The sequence below is a fragment of the Pseudozyma hubeiensis genome (assembly GCF_000403515.1).
Source record: "Pseudozyma hubeiensis SY62 DNA, scaffold: PHS15, whole genome shotgun sequence".
Taxonomy (NCBI): domain Eukaryota; kingdom Fungi; phylum Basidiomycota; class Ustilaginomycetes; order Ustilaginales; family Ustilaginaceae; genus Pseudozyma; species Pseudozyma hubeiensis.
In genome coordinates this window covers 469166-484481 of record NW_012133797.1, presented here as the reverse complement: position 1 = coordinate 484481, position 15316 = coordinate 469166, and the positions used below count along the sequence as shown (strand labels likewise).

The window sequence follows — 15316 nt, the reverse complement described above, 5'->3', positions numbered from 1 at the left end:
TGTGTACCAACGCACTTCTTTGGTGGAAATCGAGATCAACTACTAGGACTGGGTGGCGAGTACACATGAAACCGAGCACACAGGATCTGTTAGACGAGATGCATGTCAACACACCCATGCAGGTCACTCTCACAGGCCGAACCCGCCCTAACCCGCCTTATCACAGAATTCGCAACTCGAACACATGTGTAATAATGAATTGGCCTGTACAGGTACACTGTCTACAAAGGTGTGAAGTTGCTCATCCGCTACCACCTCAAAAACGAGAGAGCATGCAAGAGACAGCGCGAGAGAAAGCTGAAACTCTTCTCTTAAAGTTCGTTCTGGTGTGAATAGAGGTTGAAGCGTGTACACTTGATCTCACAGAAAGCACAAACGCACGAATCGAAGCACGAGGTAACAATGTTTATCAATACAGGTACACTATTTACAGAGGTGTGGGGGTTGTTCACCCGCGCTACCTGAAGGGCATGCAAGAGAGAAGAGAGATCGCGGAAAGCCTATTTACAAACACCGTTGTGTGATGTGGAATGAGAGAGTGGTAGCGTGTATTTACAAAGCTTTGTGTTCGTTACAAGGGGTATATATTGCTCAAAAGCCGGACTTGAACTTTCGGAGGAGATCGTCGTCCTCGCGCGTGTCGGGGTGGAAGGTGAGCTTACCGTCCTTGAAGAGCGTCGCAGAGTCTACGGTGGGTTCGTTGGACGCTTGCTGCTGGGGTTGCGATTTAGCGGACTTGCTCTTGTCCTTGCCATCGCTCGAGGTGTCAGAGGGAGCCGAGCGCCAGTTGCCGCCGATGCTGGCGACGACAAATCCGGGCACCATGGCGAGCACGCTCTGGTGGTGGAAGTTGGCCGACTTGAGCTGACGTTCGCGCGACTGGTAGAGTCGCGGACTGGCGCTGATGCGACCACCGCGGATGCTGCGGAACGAGTTGAGCTGCTCGCCCACCTGTCCAACTGCCGGGAGCCACTCCGAGAAGGTTCGTGCACGCGCAGCCTTGCCGTCGTCCGAGCCGGACTCGGAAACGGGCGCAGGGAGCGCGTTCGGGTCCGACATGATCCTGTTCTTGATCAGGAAGTCCTCGATCGGCTGCGTAGGGATCAGTCGGATCAAAACAGCCAAAGGCCACGAGACGAAACCGATCACGATCGAAACCGCCCAATCACGTCCAGTGAGACGAGTCACAGAGAATGCTGCACCGCCGACGAACATGATGAGCACTTGGAAGCCAATCTCGAGAGCCAGGATGCCCAGGAACCAAGGGTTCTTGTGCAGATTGCTGAAGATGTTGAGCTTCTGAGTGAGCGAACGCGAGTTGACCTGGTTGAACAGCTGACACCATACGAAAGTGTTGAACACGATCGCCGAGAGCTCCGTGTCGCTACCCGCTCCCAGGTTCAGAATGCTCTTGCCCGCAAAGTTGAGCACCAGGATCACGGCAGTCTGGAAGATCGACTGTCCAACGATCATCTTCCACATGTTGGTCGAGATCAGCGGAGCAGAACGACGGTCCGGCTTTCGGTCCAACAGATCCGGTGTAGCTGGATCAGTGGCCAGAGCCAGAGCAGCGAGCGTGTCCATGATCAGGTTGATCCAAAGCAGCTGTACAGCCTTGAGCGCCGAGGTGCCCTCCGAGGAGGCGACGGCGGTGACAAATGTGACCACGACGGCAGAGATGTTGACCGAAAGCTGGAACTGCAGGAACTTGCGCACGGCATCGTTGACACAGCGTCCCCACATGATGGCGCTGACGATCGAGGCAAAGTTGTCATCCATGAGAATGATGTCCGAGGCTTCCTTGGCTACTTCGGTACCGGCGATGCCCATCGAGAATCCGACGTTGGCCGTCTTGAGCGCAGGACCGTCATTGGTACCGTCACCAGTGACACCGACCACCTCGCCGAGACTCTTGAGCGATTCGACGAGGATCTTCTTGTCTTCGGGCGACGATCGAGCCAGCACCTGCAGTCTGGGAACCACTTCGAGCATGTCGGCGCGGTTGAGTTTGCGGAAGACGGGTCCCTCCATGACGATACCTCCGGGTGTGTAGATACCACACTGGGTTGCGATCGATTTGGCAGTGAGGACGTTGTCACCAGTGCACATCTTGACCTGAACACCTGCACGACGGCAGGCCTCGACGGCGTCAGTGACACCCGGTCGAAGAGGGTCCTCGATCGCGGCGATAGCGACCAAGGTGAGATCCTGAGCAAGCGAGGCGTACTCGACGTCACCGTTCTCGTCACGGTTGGCGTCCTTGGGCGGGAACGATTCGAGATCACGGTAAACAAGCGCGAGAGTTCGGAGAGTCTGGTTGGCGAATCCGGTGATAGTGGAGTTGACCTTTTCGAGCTTGGCATCGTCGAGCTCCTCGATCTGGATGCAGTCCGTGTCGGTCTCGGCAACTTCGACGTGACGGGTGCAGAGACGTGTAAGGACTTCACTGGCACCCTTGAGGTAGATACGGAATCCACCTTCGGGGCGCTTGACGACAACACCCATGGCCTTGCGTTCCGAGCTGAAGGGAATCATCTGCACCACCTCGGCACGCTCTCGCGATGCGCGGTAGTCCTCCCACTTGAGCTCCTTGGCCATCTTGAGCAGGGCAGTCTCGGTCTTGGAGCCGACGAATCCGCCCTCCTTCTTCTTCTCGGCGGTGGCGGACGCCTTCTTGGACCTGAACAGAGCGGAAAGACCGTGCTTCTTGACGGCGACAGCAGTGTTGGCGGCGGCGTCCTTGTCGGCGTCGTCCTGCTCGGCCTCTTCGAAGGCGGTCGAGTTGATGGCGATGCTGTCGTTGAGGAGTCTCTGGAGCGGCGTGCTGATCGAGCTGTTGAGCTCGGCCTGCTCGACGATGCGAGTCTGGGTGGATGAGGCGGCATCGTGCTCGGTCTCGACACGCTTACGGTTGGCCTCGAGGCGGTCGGCAAACTTGAAGTTGACACCGATGCTGCCCGCAACGACGCTCATCTCGTTTTGAGTCAGGGTACCAGTCTTGTCGGTGCAGACGACACTGGCGTTGGCCATGGTCTCACAGGCGCCGAGGAGACGCACCAGCAGGTTCATGTTGGTCATTCGCTTGGTGGCGAAAGCAAGAGCGAGCGTGACGGCAAGAGGCAGACCTTCGGGCACGGCGACGACAACGACGGTGACGGCGATGATGAGGATGTCGATGAAATCCTGCGCCTTGTCGTTGGAGGAGCGGCCGGGTTCCTGTGCGAGGTGGACGAAGAAGCGGATCATGAGAGCGGTGAAGAGAACGATACCGGAGGTGGAACCGAGCCAAGCGATAAGATCGGCGAGACGGTTGAGCTTGGACTGGAGGGGAGTGTCCTCAGCGTCGCTGCGGAGCGAGAGCATGAGCTTGCCGTTGAAGCTGGTAGGGCCGACAGCGATGACTACGTACTGGCCGACACCTTCGAGCACCTTGGAACCGGAGATGAGGAAGCAGTCGCGGTTCTTGGGCTTCTCGTTGTTGCGGCGAGCTTCGTCGAGATCGGCGATGCATTCGTCGTAGGTGACCTTGCGGATCATGTCGGATTCACCGGTAGCGCCCGACTCGTCGCACTTGACGTTGTGACCACGGAGGAAGATGCCGTCGCAGGGTACAATCTCACCAGGCTCGAGATGGAGGATGTCACCGACGACGACGTCGTAGACAGACATGAGAGCGGGCTTTCCTTGACGCAAAACCTTGACGTCGCGCTGTTCCTTTTTGGCGTTGAGCTTCTTGAACTGGCGTTCCTTCTGGTAGTCGTTGACGGAACCGACGAGATCGACGATAATGATGGCAATGAGAATGGCAAGACCCTCGACCCAGTCAAGGTGGGCGACTTTGCAGAGGGTTTCAACGCCATCGACGACACAGGCGATCTCCTCGGAAGGGAGCGTGCTGGTGTAGATACCAAGGGCGAGCGAGACGACGGCAGCGACACAGAGCAAGATGAGGATCTTGTCCTGAAGAGCGAGCCACATGAGCAGGAGAAGGCTGTTGGACTTGCGTTCTGGGAGGACGTTGTTACCGTAGACACGGACGCGGTCCTCCTCGGAAGCGTCGACGAAGTTGGCGTCGCGGGCCTTTGCCAAGTCGGTGGTAGCGGGAGCGCTCTCGATGTCGTGAGCACCGGCGCCGGCCTCGATGGTCTTTGTTCCGCCGAGGTCGAGACCGCGGTGCTCGTCTGTGCCAAGAGAGGCGAGGACGCCCTTGACACCGCCCATTTCGCGGAGCTTGTCTACGCTCTTAGGGTCGAGCAGATCGGCGAGCTCGATGGGACGCAAGGGGAAGGGACGGGGATCGACATTGCGCTGACGCTCAAGCTCGGCTGCCAGGGCCTTTGCCTGCGCCTCTCGACGACCAGACCTGGTGACGCCCTTGAGCGACTGCTTGATTCCACCAAAGAAGCCGGGCTTGGTTTCGGCGGCTTCGGTGGCGGTAGCAGCGCCGGGTGAGTCGGGCTGCTTCTCGATGCTGGCCGACATTCTCACTGTGTATTAAGAGTGAAGCAGGTCGGAGCGAAAGAGAGTGTAGGGTCGGGGAATGCGATAGGACCTATGCTAGGATCAGCTTTGGCCGATGCGGTCCAGAGGAGGCTCTGAAGAGCTTGTGAATGTTGAGGGACAGCGAAGAATTCAGTGTTGCATGTTCCGAGGTGACGAAGAAGACGGGGCGTGATTGATGGTTTCCGCACGATGACCGGGGTGGCAATGTGAGGGGAGAAGAGGAAGCAGTCGGAATGGGTCCAAGGGAAGAGAAGACGGAATCGATGCAAGTGGCCGAGTCGGTGTGTACTATATACTCGGCTGAATTCAAGAAGGCAGAAAGGAGCAGGCGGAAGTCACAGACGACCGAGGCGTAGAGGCGGACTGGAGGCTGAAAGGACAATGCGGAGTGAGCCAGGAAAGCTAAGAGGAAAAAGTGTTGGTTGGATGGACGGGATGGTTGGCTGCGCGCGAGTGGGCGGAAATGAGAAACCGAGACGGAGGAACGTGCAACAGTGGAACTCAGGCAAGGTGGAGCAAGCAGCAACCAAGTGAACGAACCGCAGATCCAGGCAGTGACACGCAACAAACCAACACGATAGGGCTGGAACGGTAGTCATGGGGCGTAGACGAAGCTAGGCGAGGCGGTGCCAGGTTTGCCCTGAGTCCAAGGGTCGGATGCATGCATGGATGCCAAGCCGTCAAGAAGGGCGGAGTCTGCATTTGGTCCAAAGGTACAAAGAAACGGCGTCACCGCTGTCTCTTTCTCACATGGCAGCTCGCTCTCCAGGCAAACTTGAACAACGCGAAACCAAGAGAAATTTCCCGACTTGCAGGCCAAGCCTTTGGTATCGCTCCGGAGACAGCTTGACCGAACAGGTGGGAGGAGAGAGAGAGATGTGCCCCAGCATCTACAGCGTAGTGCAGTTTGGGAACCAATTTTGGGCTAGCCTCGGGCTGTGCTGTGCTGTGCTGCTGCCTTGAGTGAAATGGTTTCTAGTCGGAAGATTCTCGATGCATGAAATTATTTCTCTACGTATGCATGCCAAGAACTTGCTCCAGCTAGCGATTCTAGTGCCACCGCCTCCCCAGATATCGTAACCTCTTCGTCTTTGGAATCAGACAGATGCCTTGGTACGAAAGCAATGGCCGCCACTGCGTCCTCTCTCGAGGGTCACTTTATGCTCAATGCCCACGTGCGAGTCTTGGTCCTCCAAACCTAGCTCGCTCCAGCCATCCATCAATCTCAACATGCTCCTTCACCTACCTTTGTGAGCAATTCAACCCGGATGTTCATCAACATTCATCGCTCACAATCGTCATATGAAGCTTGCGTGTTCTCATTTGCCCTACATACTGCCTTCGTGGTGGTGAAAGAAGCGTTCAAAAAGGTCGAGGAGCAAGCCATTTGATCAATCGTCAGTCACCTCGGTGTGCTCGCGTGGATTTCTCGCAAAGCCCGTCCATCAATTTTGAGCTAAGGTGTTTGTTCGTAAGAAAGCTTCTCTCGAATCGAGGCTGTGCTCGCTCCGCCGTCCGCTGTCTCAAAATTACTGTTTTATCGAAATGATTATTTTCCTTCCATAAAAAGTCTTGGCAGAAAGTCTTGGCTCTCGTCGTCATCTTTTACCAAGCTCACACGACGGGCGCTGCTCCGCTGTCCCCCTCATCCGTTGACCCAATCAACGATCCATCTAGAAGACACGTGCGCTCCAAAGTGGAAAAGCGAGTACGCTCGCTCCAAGCCAGAGCCTTCCCCACACCGTTACAGATCGTGTCTCTCAAGACCACCATCGCCGATCCGTGACTGAGAAGGCGGCCACGCTCACAGCACATTCTTGGATTATCGGGCCACCTTGTTGTTTTATGCCATCGTTCGCAATTGATGGTACAGCAACTCATGGACTGTCCTTGAGTTACATGCATGAGCTTCACCTGTGTGCCTGATGTCCTGTCTGCCCATCGATCGACAGCGCTTTGCTTGCGCGGCCGTCAAATCTCCAGACGCTCAAAGCTGTACGCTCCCACCAGCATGCTCTGCTCGAACAACTGCAGTCGACGCGTCTTGGCTTCACCTTGCGTGCCCAGCTTGATCCCCAATCCTCCTCCCATCTCGGCGCGCGCTGCAGCATCCGCCTTGCTGCTCACCTCCACCTTGGCGTTACCCGCCGATGCCACCGCACCGCTCGCCGATAACGTGGTGCCGCCACTGCCGGTCTTGGGAGTCCTGCCAACCGCTTCAGAAGATGCGAGCAGACTGTTCTCCTGCTGCAGCTTGGCGAACGCCGAGAGAGGCGCGTTGAGCAGACGCAACGTCGACATGAGCTGCAGGTAGCGCGAGATCGTCGATGAGAGCGACTGCACCGTTGCGTGAGAGCGTGGTGTCGCGAGCAAGAGCGGGAAGAACGTGTCGAGGACGTCGTTGGCCAATGCCATCACCGAATCTGCGTCGGGAACTTGCGCTTTGCCCGACCGGGCCGAGTCGCTCTGGCTCATCTTTTCGCTGCCACCGGATTCCGTCAGCGGCTTTTGGATGGTCAAGGTCAGCCACGCGTTGCAGAGCTGCAGGAGTGCCATGACCTGATCCACGTCGTCACGCAGTTGCGTCTTGAGAGCGCTTCGCAGTGCTGCTCTAGAGATCCGGAGCTGCACCAACTCCGCTAGCAGTGCCATGTAGGGTCGAGTCGCTTTCGCGCTCACCGTTTCGCCCGATCTTCGACTCTGAAGCAGCCCACGCATCGCCGCGAGCAACAGAGACGCAAACGTGTCTTCGCCAACGTCGGGCATGCGCTTGAGAGCTGCTCGCGTCAACTGCGCGTCGTTCCAGGCTCCCAGTCTCGCCCAGAACTCGGTGAGACCAGATCCGTTGGCCTGCAGCGAGACGATGCGTGCAGGTGCTGCTGTCGCGGCGGAAGGTTTCAGCGTCGCAAAGATCGATGGATGCACAAGGGGATGGTTGAGCAAAGCGAGCAGAGCAGCTCGTGGCAAGAAGGAAGCCGCAGCAGCAGCACCATTGCTCTTGCTGCTGCGTGAGGACGGAGCGGGCAGGAGCAGGTCGAGCAGTTGGCTGTAGAAAGAGCTGTCGGAATCGTGGGCGGTCAGCGTTTCGAGCATGCGTCCGTCTTCGGTAGCGACGTCGATCCAGCTGGAAAGGGCCGTGTTGATCTTGGCGTCTTTGCTGAGAGGCTTGTCGCTGCTCTGTGAGATGGTCCCGATCTGTTCCAAAAGGGCTGCTCGGCCCGCATCCGATGCCGCGCTTCCGGTTCCGACTTCTGCGACCATGTCGTCAGCAGTCTGGATCCATCGAGCCGTGAGCTCGCCCTTGCCGAGGGCGTCACGAAGCACACTCATCTCTGGCACGGCGAACGGTACAGAGAGGACGCAAACCCTGCGCTGGTGAAGCTGTGCCAATGCTTCGGCTTTCTCGGACGAGCTCGAGGTGCGCGTGGATACGGTGGGCGGTCCCATGGTAATGACGCTCGTTGAGCCTGCGATGCGTGACGCCGAGACGGTCGTCATTCGTTGGAGCAGGCCAGAAGAGGAGGCAGCAGCGCTTGAAGCTGGAACGAAAGGAACTGCCCAGTCGATCTGCTTGAGTACAGCGTTGAGCTCGAGATCGACAATGAGCGCCACAACGCGCTCCTTGTCGGCTGTGGCTGGCGTAGCGCGAGTGACGCCTACGACGAGTGCATGGTCACGGCTGAGGAGCAGCAGGCATGACGGGGAGGCGGTCGAAGACGAGGAAGGACGGGAGCTGCTGGCATGAGCTAAAGCATCCAGGTAGCTGGCGCTTGCATGGGTGAGACGCGGCTCGCCATTCGCCGACGTTGTCAAGGTGGTCGAGGTGAGCTGCCCATCAAAACCAAAGATCGCGAGACGGCCGCCTGGATGCATCTGGACGTCGACGACGTGCCTCGCAGTGGAGATGCCGGGTACCTGAGCATTGCCGAGCCTGACGATTGCGATGGACGACTCGGAAGCCCCATCGAAACTCTTCACAAAGGCAGTGAGCTCCAAGGTGAGCGAGCCGGTCGGCGCTTGTGCCTGAGGAAGCGAGGCGTCCGCAGCTTGCGATTCGTCGTCGTCGCCTTCGTTGGAGACCTTCTTGGAACGCTTGGAACGCTTCTTCTTCTTGCTGGCGTCATCGTCATTGTTGGTGGAGGTGTTCGATGATTTGGTGTCCGATGTGACGGCAAGGCGCAACCCTAATAGTGCTGCCTCCTCAATTCTCGAGTTGCCAGCAATGAGACCCTTGGCAGAAGCAGGGTCGAGCAGGTTGACGAAGAAGTGGCATCGCTCGGTGGTCTGATGTTGCGAGGCTTCCACGGTGTCCATTACCTGCAATGAAGTGGCCTCTGCTTGGATAGACACCTCGTCGTCGAACGTAAGAGGCGAGCTAGAGACCAGAGTGAGGCTGTCGTCCGAATGAGTGAGAACCAGACGGCCGTCGCCGAGGGCATGAATGAGGCGGATGGGCTTGGAGACGGAGAGCGATTCCTTCTTGACTTCGACCTCGGCGCTCTCCTTGCCCTTTGCTGAAAGGTGCTCGACATAGGCCCACAGCTGATGCGTCGCGGTAATCGCAGCGCGACCCGACTTGGCTCGAGTGTGCGACTCGATGCCGATGAAGGTGGTTCGGATCGAACGTCCGGAGCCGATCGAGCGCAGAAGCGTCAGAGGGGCGCATGAGGCGATCTCTGCCGACGAAAGGCTGAAACTTTGGATGGGAGTCTGCGACTGTGGGTTGATGAGGTTGAGCGCGTTGCCGGCGACGAGGAGAGGCAGCGTGCCTTTCAGTCGACGCAGCGATCTGGCATCGGGGGAGAGCTTGTAGGCTGAGCCGACCGAGATGGTGGAGGTCTTGGTGGTGGAGAAGCCTGTTGCTGGCAAGGTGGCATTGCGAGCCAAGTCGGCAGCAGCGAGGGTTGGATGAGTAAGCAACGTCGAAGGTTGCGAAAGCTCGGGCATTACCGATGCGGAAGCCATGTTGGTCGGGGACGCCGAGGTCGGCGATGCTCAAAGTCGGGTCTGCCGCTGCTGCTGACCAGACGGAGGTCGCGGAGGTGATCTTTGAACGGGACGGTCACCTGCTGCGGTGCGTTGAGCTCAGCTGTTTTATCTACGGTGTTGCTCGTCACTGTTCAGCAACTTGTCTTCGTCCGAGGTGAGATCAAGAGACGGTGTGTAGATAGACGGTGACAAGTGTTTAGCAGCGTGGGAAGCGAGATGCTTAGTGTTGAAAAGTTGATGGTTTCCCTGAGACCCAAAAATTTCCACAAGACCGCGAGGAAGCTTTCTTCCTGCCTCGCATCCACATTTTTTTTTCCTTCACTGCCTGCACCCTGCACGCGAGGCGGCGGAAATTTGAATTAGTCAGCGTGACCAATATCTGTCGTCTCTATCGGTCTAACACATTGCAGCCGAATCACGAAAACGCGATTGCGGAAGATCCGATTGGAGCCGTGTCGGAAGGCTGCTTCCAGCTGCAAGAGTCTGCATGAGCAATGCTCTTTTTCGTCCAGACTGGGCGGTCTGCTAAGACAGAGAGCAGACTGTCAGAGACAAGACCTGTGCGAGCCGTATTTTAACGCTTCGTCTAGGAAATGCCTCTTTCACCTTTTCAGGTACTCATTGTGTCGACTGGCGAGCTGTGCCGTGCCGCTTCTGGTAGAGGTGGTCAGCTGTACTTCCCTTCGGAATTTTTGGAATTTTAGCTTTGCTGCTGAGTGGTGTGTGTTTGCTCGTAACTCTCCGAGCCCGCGCTTGTGTGTCCGTCTGCAGTTGGGCTCGTGGCCAGAGCTTGTTCTTGGTGGCGGCCACTTGCATGCGTGCATGTGGGCATGCGTGTGACAAGGGCCGCTTTGGTCGCTCCGCTTCTGCCGAGAGGACACTTCGGACCATTCCTTCGCCGTGCTTCAGAGGCAGTCGTGCTCTTGCAATGCCTCGATTGCGTTGCTACAACCTATCCGAGACAGTCTTCAACTCACTACTCGAACCACTCGCTTGGTCCCATCGCCCTTTTTCAGGAGACACTCGCGGCGCTGCAATTCCCATCAAGCCGAGAATGTATTTTCTACGCTAAAGGCGTGTGCGTGTGTGTGCTCGAGCTTTCCGCCTTGCCGCAGAGTTAGGCGCCTTGAACCTCCAATTTGAACCCTGGCTTGATCGTCGCTCTGGCTAACTAAGCACATTTCGCTTTGACTTGACTTAGCTCCTTTCCATGGCTTAGCTCCTTTCCATGGATGAAGAGAAGGGCGCTCGATCTTCTCGTCGCTGCCTTCCGGTCTCACACCATTGCGTCGTCGTCTTGCAGTCCACGGCGAAGCATCCGCTTCAGCACACTGGCGATTCGGCAACAACGGCGGCCAACCATACACGGTACTGAGAAAGAACGACAAGAATCTCTGTCACGCATATCCTTCGTTTGCACAGTCGCCAGTCACACCTCTTCACTCTGCTCCATCTCTGCGACAACGTTACCGTCGGAAATCTCCGACGTTGCAACTTGTCCTCGATCGCTGGTCTCGGCTCGCCCGACGGCGGTACATCGCAGCGCAACGTATCGGAACTTCCTACGTCGATAACTTAGGACTTCGTCGTCATTCCAACACAGCTTTGTCGTTTCGCTCCCTTCATAAGTCGCAGCTTCATAAGTCGCGGCTTCACCCCTGAAAGTCTGCAGGAGAGATCTTCGACTGCAGTCACAACGACCCATTTCCGCCCTTTCATCTCGCAAGCCACGCCAAGGATGGCGCATTGTTGATTCTGCAACGACTCATCCATCCGCCCCACTTTCGTCAGCGTCTTGGTCATCGTCGCGGACTACCGTGGCGAAAGTGAGGACCATCAATCCTGGCATCATCTTGTCGGCCTCGTTTGCTCCAGCTCGTCGCCGCCAGCTTTCATCCAGGCGCTTTGCTGAGATCCTCGTCTGCACCCTGGCATAAACCAGGGTCGGCACTATTCGGCATACCGAGCGGCGAGTCTGCAACACGAACGGCAGTCATATCCGCCATGTCATTGAACGACAGCGCAATGTCGCTGAACAATGTTCCTGCCTTCGTCAGTGCACGATCTGCCAACACGCTCATTTCGGAGAATCGGCCGACCCGGATTCAAGCAGAGACGCTCCTCGTTCTGAATGGACTGCTGGACGAACTCCTCCTCACGATCCTCACTTCCGCCAAAAGCTTGGCCACCGACCGCATCAAGTCTGACGGCATGCTCAGGATCTTTGCAAACAACCTGCTCGCCAAGGATGCCGTCCTCGAGGCCGAGCTCGAGCTCCGAAGCTACGTCGACGGCAAGCGTGCAGAGGGCGCCAAAGTGCCCCTCGGTCTCATGTCCACCTCGCGACTCGACGGCACTGATGGCTTCCCCTTTCAAAGCGCCTACAAAGCCCTCCGGTCACGTTGCCAGTACTACTCGACTCTCAGCGACTCGAAGGACGAGAATGCCACCAAGGATCAGAACATCATGAGCAGCGACGGACGTCCCGTAGCCACTGTCACGCCTGTTGCTGCCATCTACGTGTCTGCGCTGCTCGAGTTCGTCGCCAGTCACATCCTGCAAAACGTAGCTCGGGTCATCGAGCGCGACAACTCCGACGAAGCCAGCCTGTACGATCTCCGTGCTGCCATCACCGAAGACGAACAGCTGAACCCTCTCTTCAACAAATTGACGATCAGACAAGAGCTGGCACGCCGCATCGGCGTCCTCGAGTCTCGTAACGGCGCCGGACGCGGCTCTCGATCCGATGCCAGGGTCGTCAAGCCCTGGCACGTCCCCGACGAGCGCGACTTTGACGAGGCCGCTGGACCTTCCCTCTTCTCCTCGAAGCGTGCTTCCGTGCAGGTGCCGCCAGTGCCCACCAACAGCAACGCGTCCACGTCGTCGTCCTCCCGTCATGGCCATGCAGCCTCCAGCAGCTTGAGCAACGCTGACTCAATGCGTGGCAGCATGTCCACGCTTCGCACCGTGTCCTCTCTCGCCAATCACGCCTCGGAAGATAGCGCCACCGTCTCCTCGACTGCACAGAAACCAGCACGTCCTTCGCTCAGCACCAGCAACCCAGGCGGTTCCGGCAGCATCGGACGCCGCCAAAGTTCGGAGCGCAGTTGGTCGGGTGTGTTCGGAGGTATCAAGCGCCGCAACAGCTTCAAGCAAGGTACGTCCGACTCGGCACCTACCCGCCCAGTCCTGCCGACAAATCACAACGCCAACGGCTCCGATCCAGCGGAATCAGCATTGGACGCAGACGACGACTTTGAGGCGCTCATGCTTTCCAGTCAGACCATGAAGGTCTCGCTCACACCCAATCGTCTCCACACCATCGAGGTCGCCAAAAAGAGTCAAGACGTTGATCCCGGATCTCTTGGACGACGTGCTGGTACGCCCGGCGGGCACAGAGATGCTTCTTCCGCAACGCTCGCATCGCAGGCCTCACAGACGTCGGCAAGCGGCGAGGCGCTGCCTTCCGGCGCTGGACGTGCCGTTGAAAGGGCATCCGCAGGCAGCGCGACGACGTCGGATGTCGGTTCGACACAACCAAGCACACGCGCGTCGCTGCCATCATCACTGCGGCCTGAACGCAAAGCAGCGGCTCCTCCGCCTTCGTCGTACCGAGGCCCCTCTTCCGCCTTCACCGGCCAGCACGCCTTGCGGTCCGGCGAGGTTGTCGAAGAAGATATCTCGAAGGCAAGCGTTCCGCCTCCTACTCCACCGCCGCAGTCCTTGACGTTCCGACGCGGCACGCCGCGACTGCAGCCACGCAACGATGAAGCGGAGCGCACTTCTTCGACGCACAAGGATCTCGTCGATCTCTTCAAGTCCACGCCGCCATCCGCTACCTCAGAGAGGTTCGGCAACATCAGCTCCGACACATCTTCCTTGACGGACGGCGCTCCGAAAAAGTCTGCGATGGGCGACCGTGTTCGCACCCTGTTTGGCCGAAGATCGGCCAGCAGCTCCGGCCACGGCACACCCTCCTCGCCCGTTCAAACAGCGTATCGCGTCCACCAGCACACCGACACCAAGGCGAGTTTGGAGGGATCGCAAGACACCTACATCACCAGCAGCACCACCAATTCGCTCGACCAAACGCGTTCGCTTACGTCGGCCAACGAACCAACCTTCACCCGCAACAATGCAGCATCGCGCTCGTCTACGTCTACTTCGGAACACCCTGCAGCGACTGCTGACGTGGCGTCGGATACGAAGCCGAAACCGGACGTCACTGTTTCCGATACGGGGCGCGCAGGCTCTAACAGCGCTTTAATCGGTTTAGGCGTAGGAATGGCCGCGGCTGCTGGCGCGGCGGGAGCCGGGGCAGTTGCTGCGTCCCGTAGTGCAAGCAATGCGTCGAGATCCACGAGCTACGGCAGCCAGACCCCGGGCGCCGCTGAGGTCGCGGGTCAGGACGATCTCCAGGCAGACGATGCGTCGACAACGTCCAAATCCATCAAAACTCCAGATGAACTGATCAGTCGCAAAGTGCCATGGGGGTACAAACGCAATTCGGCGAGTGCAAACACGGTGATCGAACGCAATGGCACGCCTTCTTCCGATCGGCGCCGAAGCGTCGGATATACAAGCTCTAACGGACACGGCGTCCTCCCTGTGCGAGGTCAGGCCGGTACGTCCTCTTCTGATGCTGGTCACCATTCTGCTGGCGGAATTGGAGGCGCGGTTGGTGTGTCTCCCATGACGGCCACGACCGAAGAGGGAGCTGCCGCCGCCACAGCGCGAGGCAACAATGCACCTACTGCATGGTCAGGACCTGTCGGTGCGTCTGGCTCGCAGGTGTTGGTGCGAAGAAGGTCATTTGGCGCAGGACCCGCCTCGATGCATGCGTCGCGTCGCAACAGCACGAGTCTCGAGACAATCCAGGTGCTTGCTGAGCTGGAGAGGGCGATGCGCACCTGTCACAGTGTCGATGAATGTCGTGCTCTGGTGCAGAAAGCCATGCACTCGGATGGGCGCTCATTCTCGCCATCTTCGGATCGTCCCAATGGCGACGCTATCGACAGTCCTGCAACAACGGAAAAGGGAAAGCCAGACACTGCTTCGACACACGCAACCGCCACGGAAATAGCAGCAGACGGTGCAGTAGGCACAGTCACGGCAGCCGACGCGACAGATATACCTGCTCAGCTAAACGGACGCGCTGCTGAGCCTGAGTCAAATACCAGGACTGTAGAGCTCAAGCCATCATTGGTGGAAGAGGAGGGAAGCTCCCTCGAGGCCGTGGAGCAAGGTCTTGTGGTAGCATGGTTGCTAGGCGGAGATGGCGATCCTGCACCCACTCGGACGGCGAAAGAGGAGGCTGTGGAGCAAGCCAGGGAAGAGAACAAGCACCAGCCGGGCAAGGAGGCAGCGTCCTCGGCAGTCGATACTAACGGTCCAAGTGGCAAGGTGGATGCCGCGACGGGTCTACGACAGAGGTCTCTGGTGGATTCCAACGCGTCGTCTCGCGATGTGGGACTTTTGGCGTCGAGCAGCGTTGTGTCGCTGCAGTCGAACTACAAGGACGCTGAAGACGACGTCACGATTCAATAGCCAGGCACGATGCGTATGTCCTCGGAAACGAACGAACAAACGAGCCGGTGATATGTCATTCACCAAGCGCGTGGGCCTGAACAGAGCAAGAAGGACGCGCATCTACGCGTGACATGTTTGACCGCTTTGCAGCCGCCCAAGGTGTCGCGGTGAGTCATGAGCGGCGCTGGTTCGGTGAGCTAGTGGAAGTCGCGGATGTCGGAAGTGAAATTACGGGATGTGAGTCTGCGGGGCAAGTCCGAGAGACATGAAGGCGGTAAAACCAATCGCTGCGCGG

General features: G+C 58.1%; 4 protein-coding genes across 4 annotated transcripts; 1 reads left to right on the top strand and 3 right to left on the bottom strand.

The window, feature by feature from the left end:
- Window positions 1-591: 591 nt before the first annotated feature.
- On the bottom strand, window positions 592-4482 carry PHSY_001403 (hypothetical protein; the record flags this gene model as incomplete). Its single annotated transcript, XM_012332035.1, has 1 exon — window positions 592-4482. The coding sequence occupies one exon, from the start codon at window positions 4480-4482 to the stop codon at window positions 592-594; it is 3891 nt and encodes a 1296-aa protein (XP_012187425.1).
- Window positions 4483-6474: 1992 nt separating this feature from the next.
- On the bottom strand, window positions 6475-9468 carry PHSY_001402 (hypothetical protein; the record flags this gene model as incomplete). Its single annotated transcript, XM_012332034.1, has 1 exon — window positions 6475-9468. One exon carries the CDS (start codon window positions 9466-9468, stop codon window positions 6475-6477), a length of 2994 nt encoding a protein of 997 aa, XP_012187424.1.
- A 383-nt stretch (window positions 9469-9851) lies between these two features.
- PHSY_001401 (hypothetical protein) lies at window positions 9852-11197 on the bottom strand (the record flags this gene model as incomplete). Its single annotated transcript, XM_012332033.1, has 4 exons — window positions 9852-10014; window positions 10099-10358; window positions 10775-10863; window positions 10963-11197. The coding sequence occupies 4 exons, from the start codon at window positions 11195-11197 to the stop codon at window positions 9852-9854; spliced, it is 747 nt and encodes a 248-aa protein (XP_012187423.1).
- Window positions 11198-11496: 299 nt separating this feature from the next.
- Window positions 11497-15039, top strand: PHSY_001400 (hypothetical protein; the record flags this gene model as incomplete). Its single annotated transcript, XM_012332032.1, has 1 exon — window positions 11497-15039. The coding sequence occupies one exon, from the start codon at window positions 11497-11499 to the stop codon at window positions 15037-15039; it is 3543 nt and encodes a 1180-aa protein (XP_012187422.1).
- Between the last annotated feature and the right edge of the window lie 277 nt (window positions 15040-15316).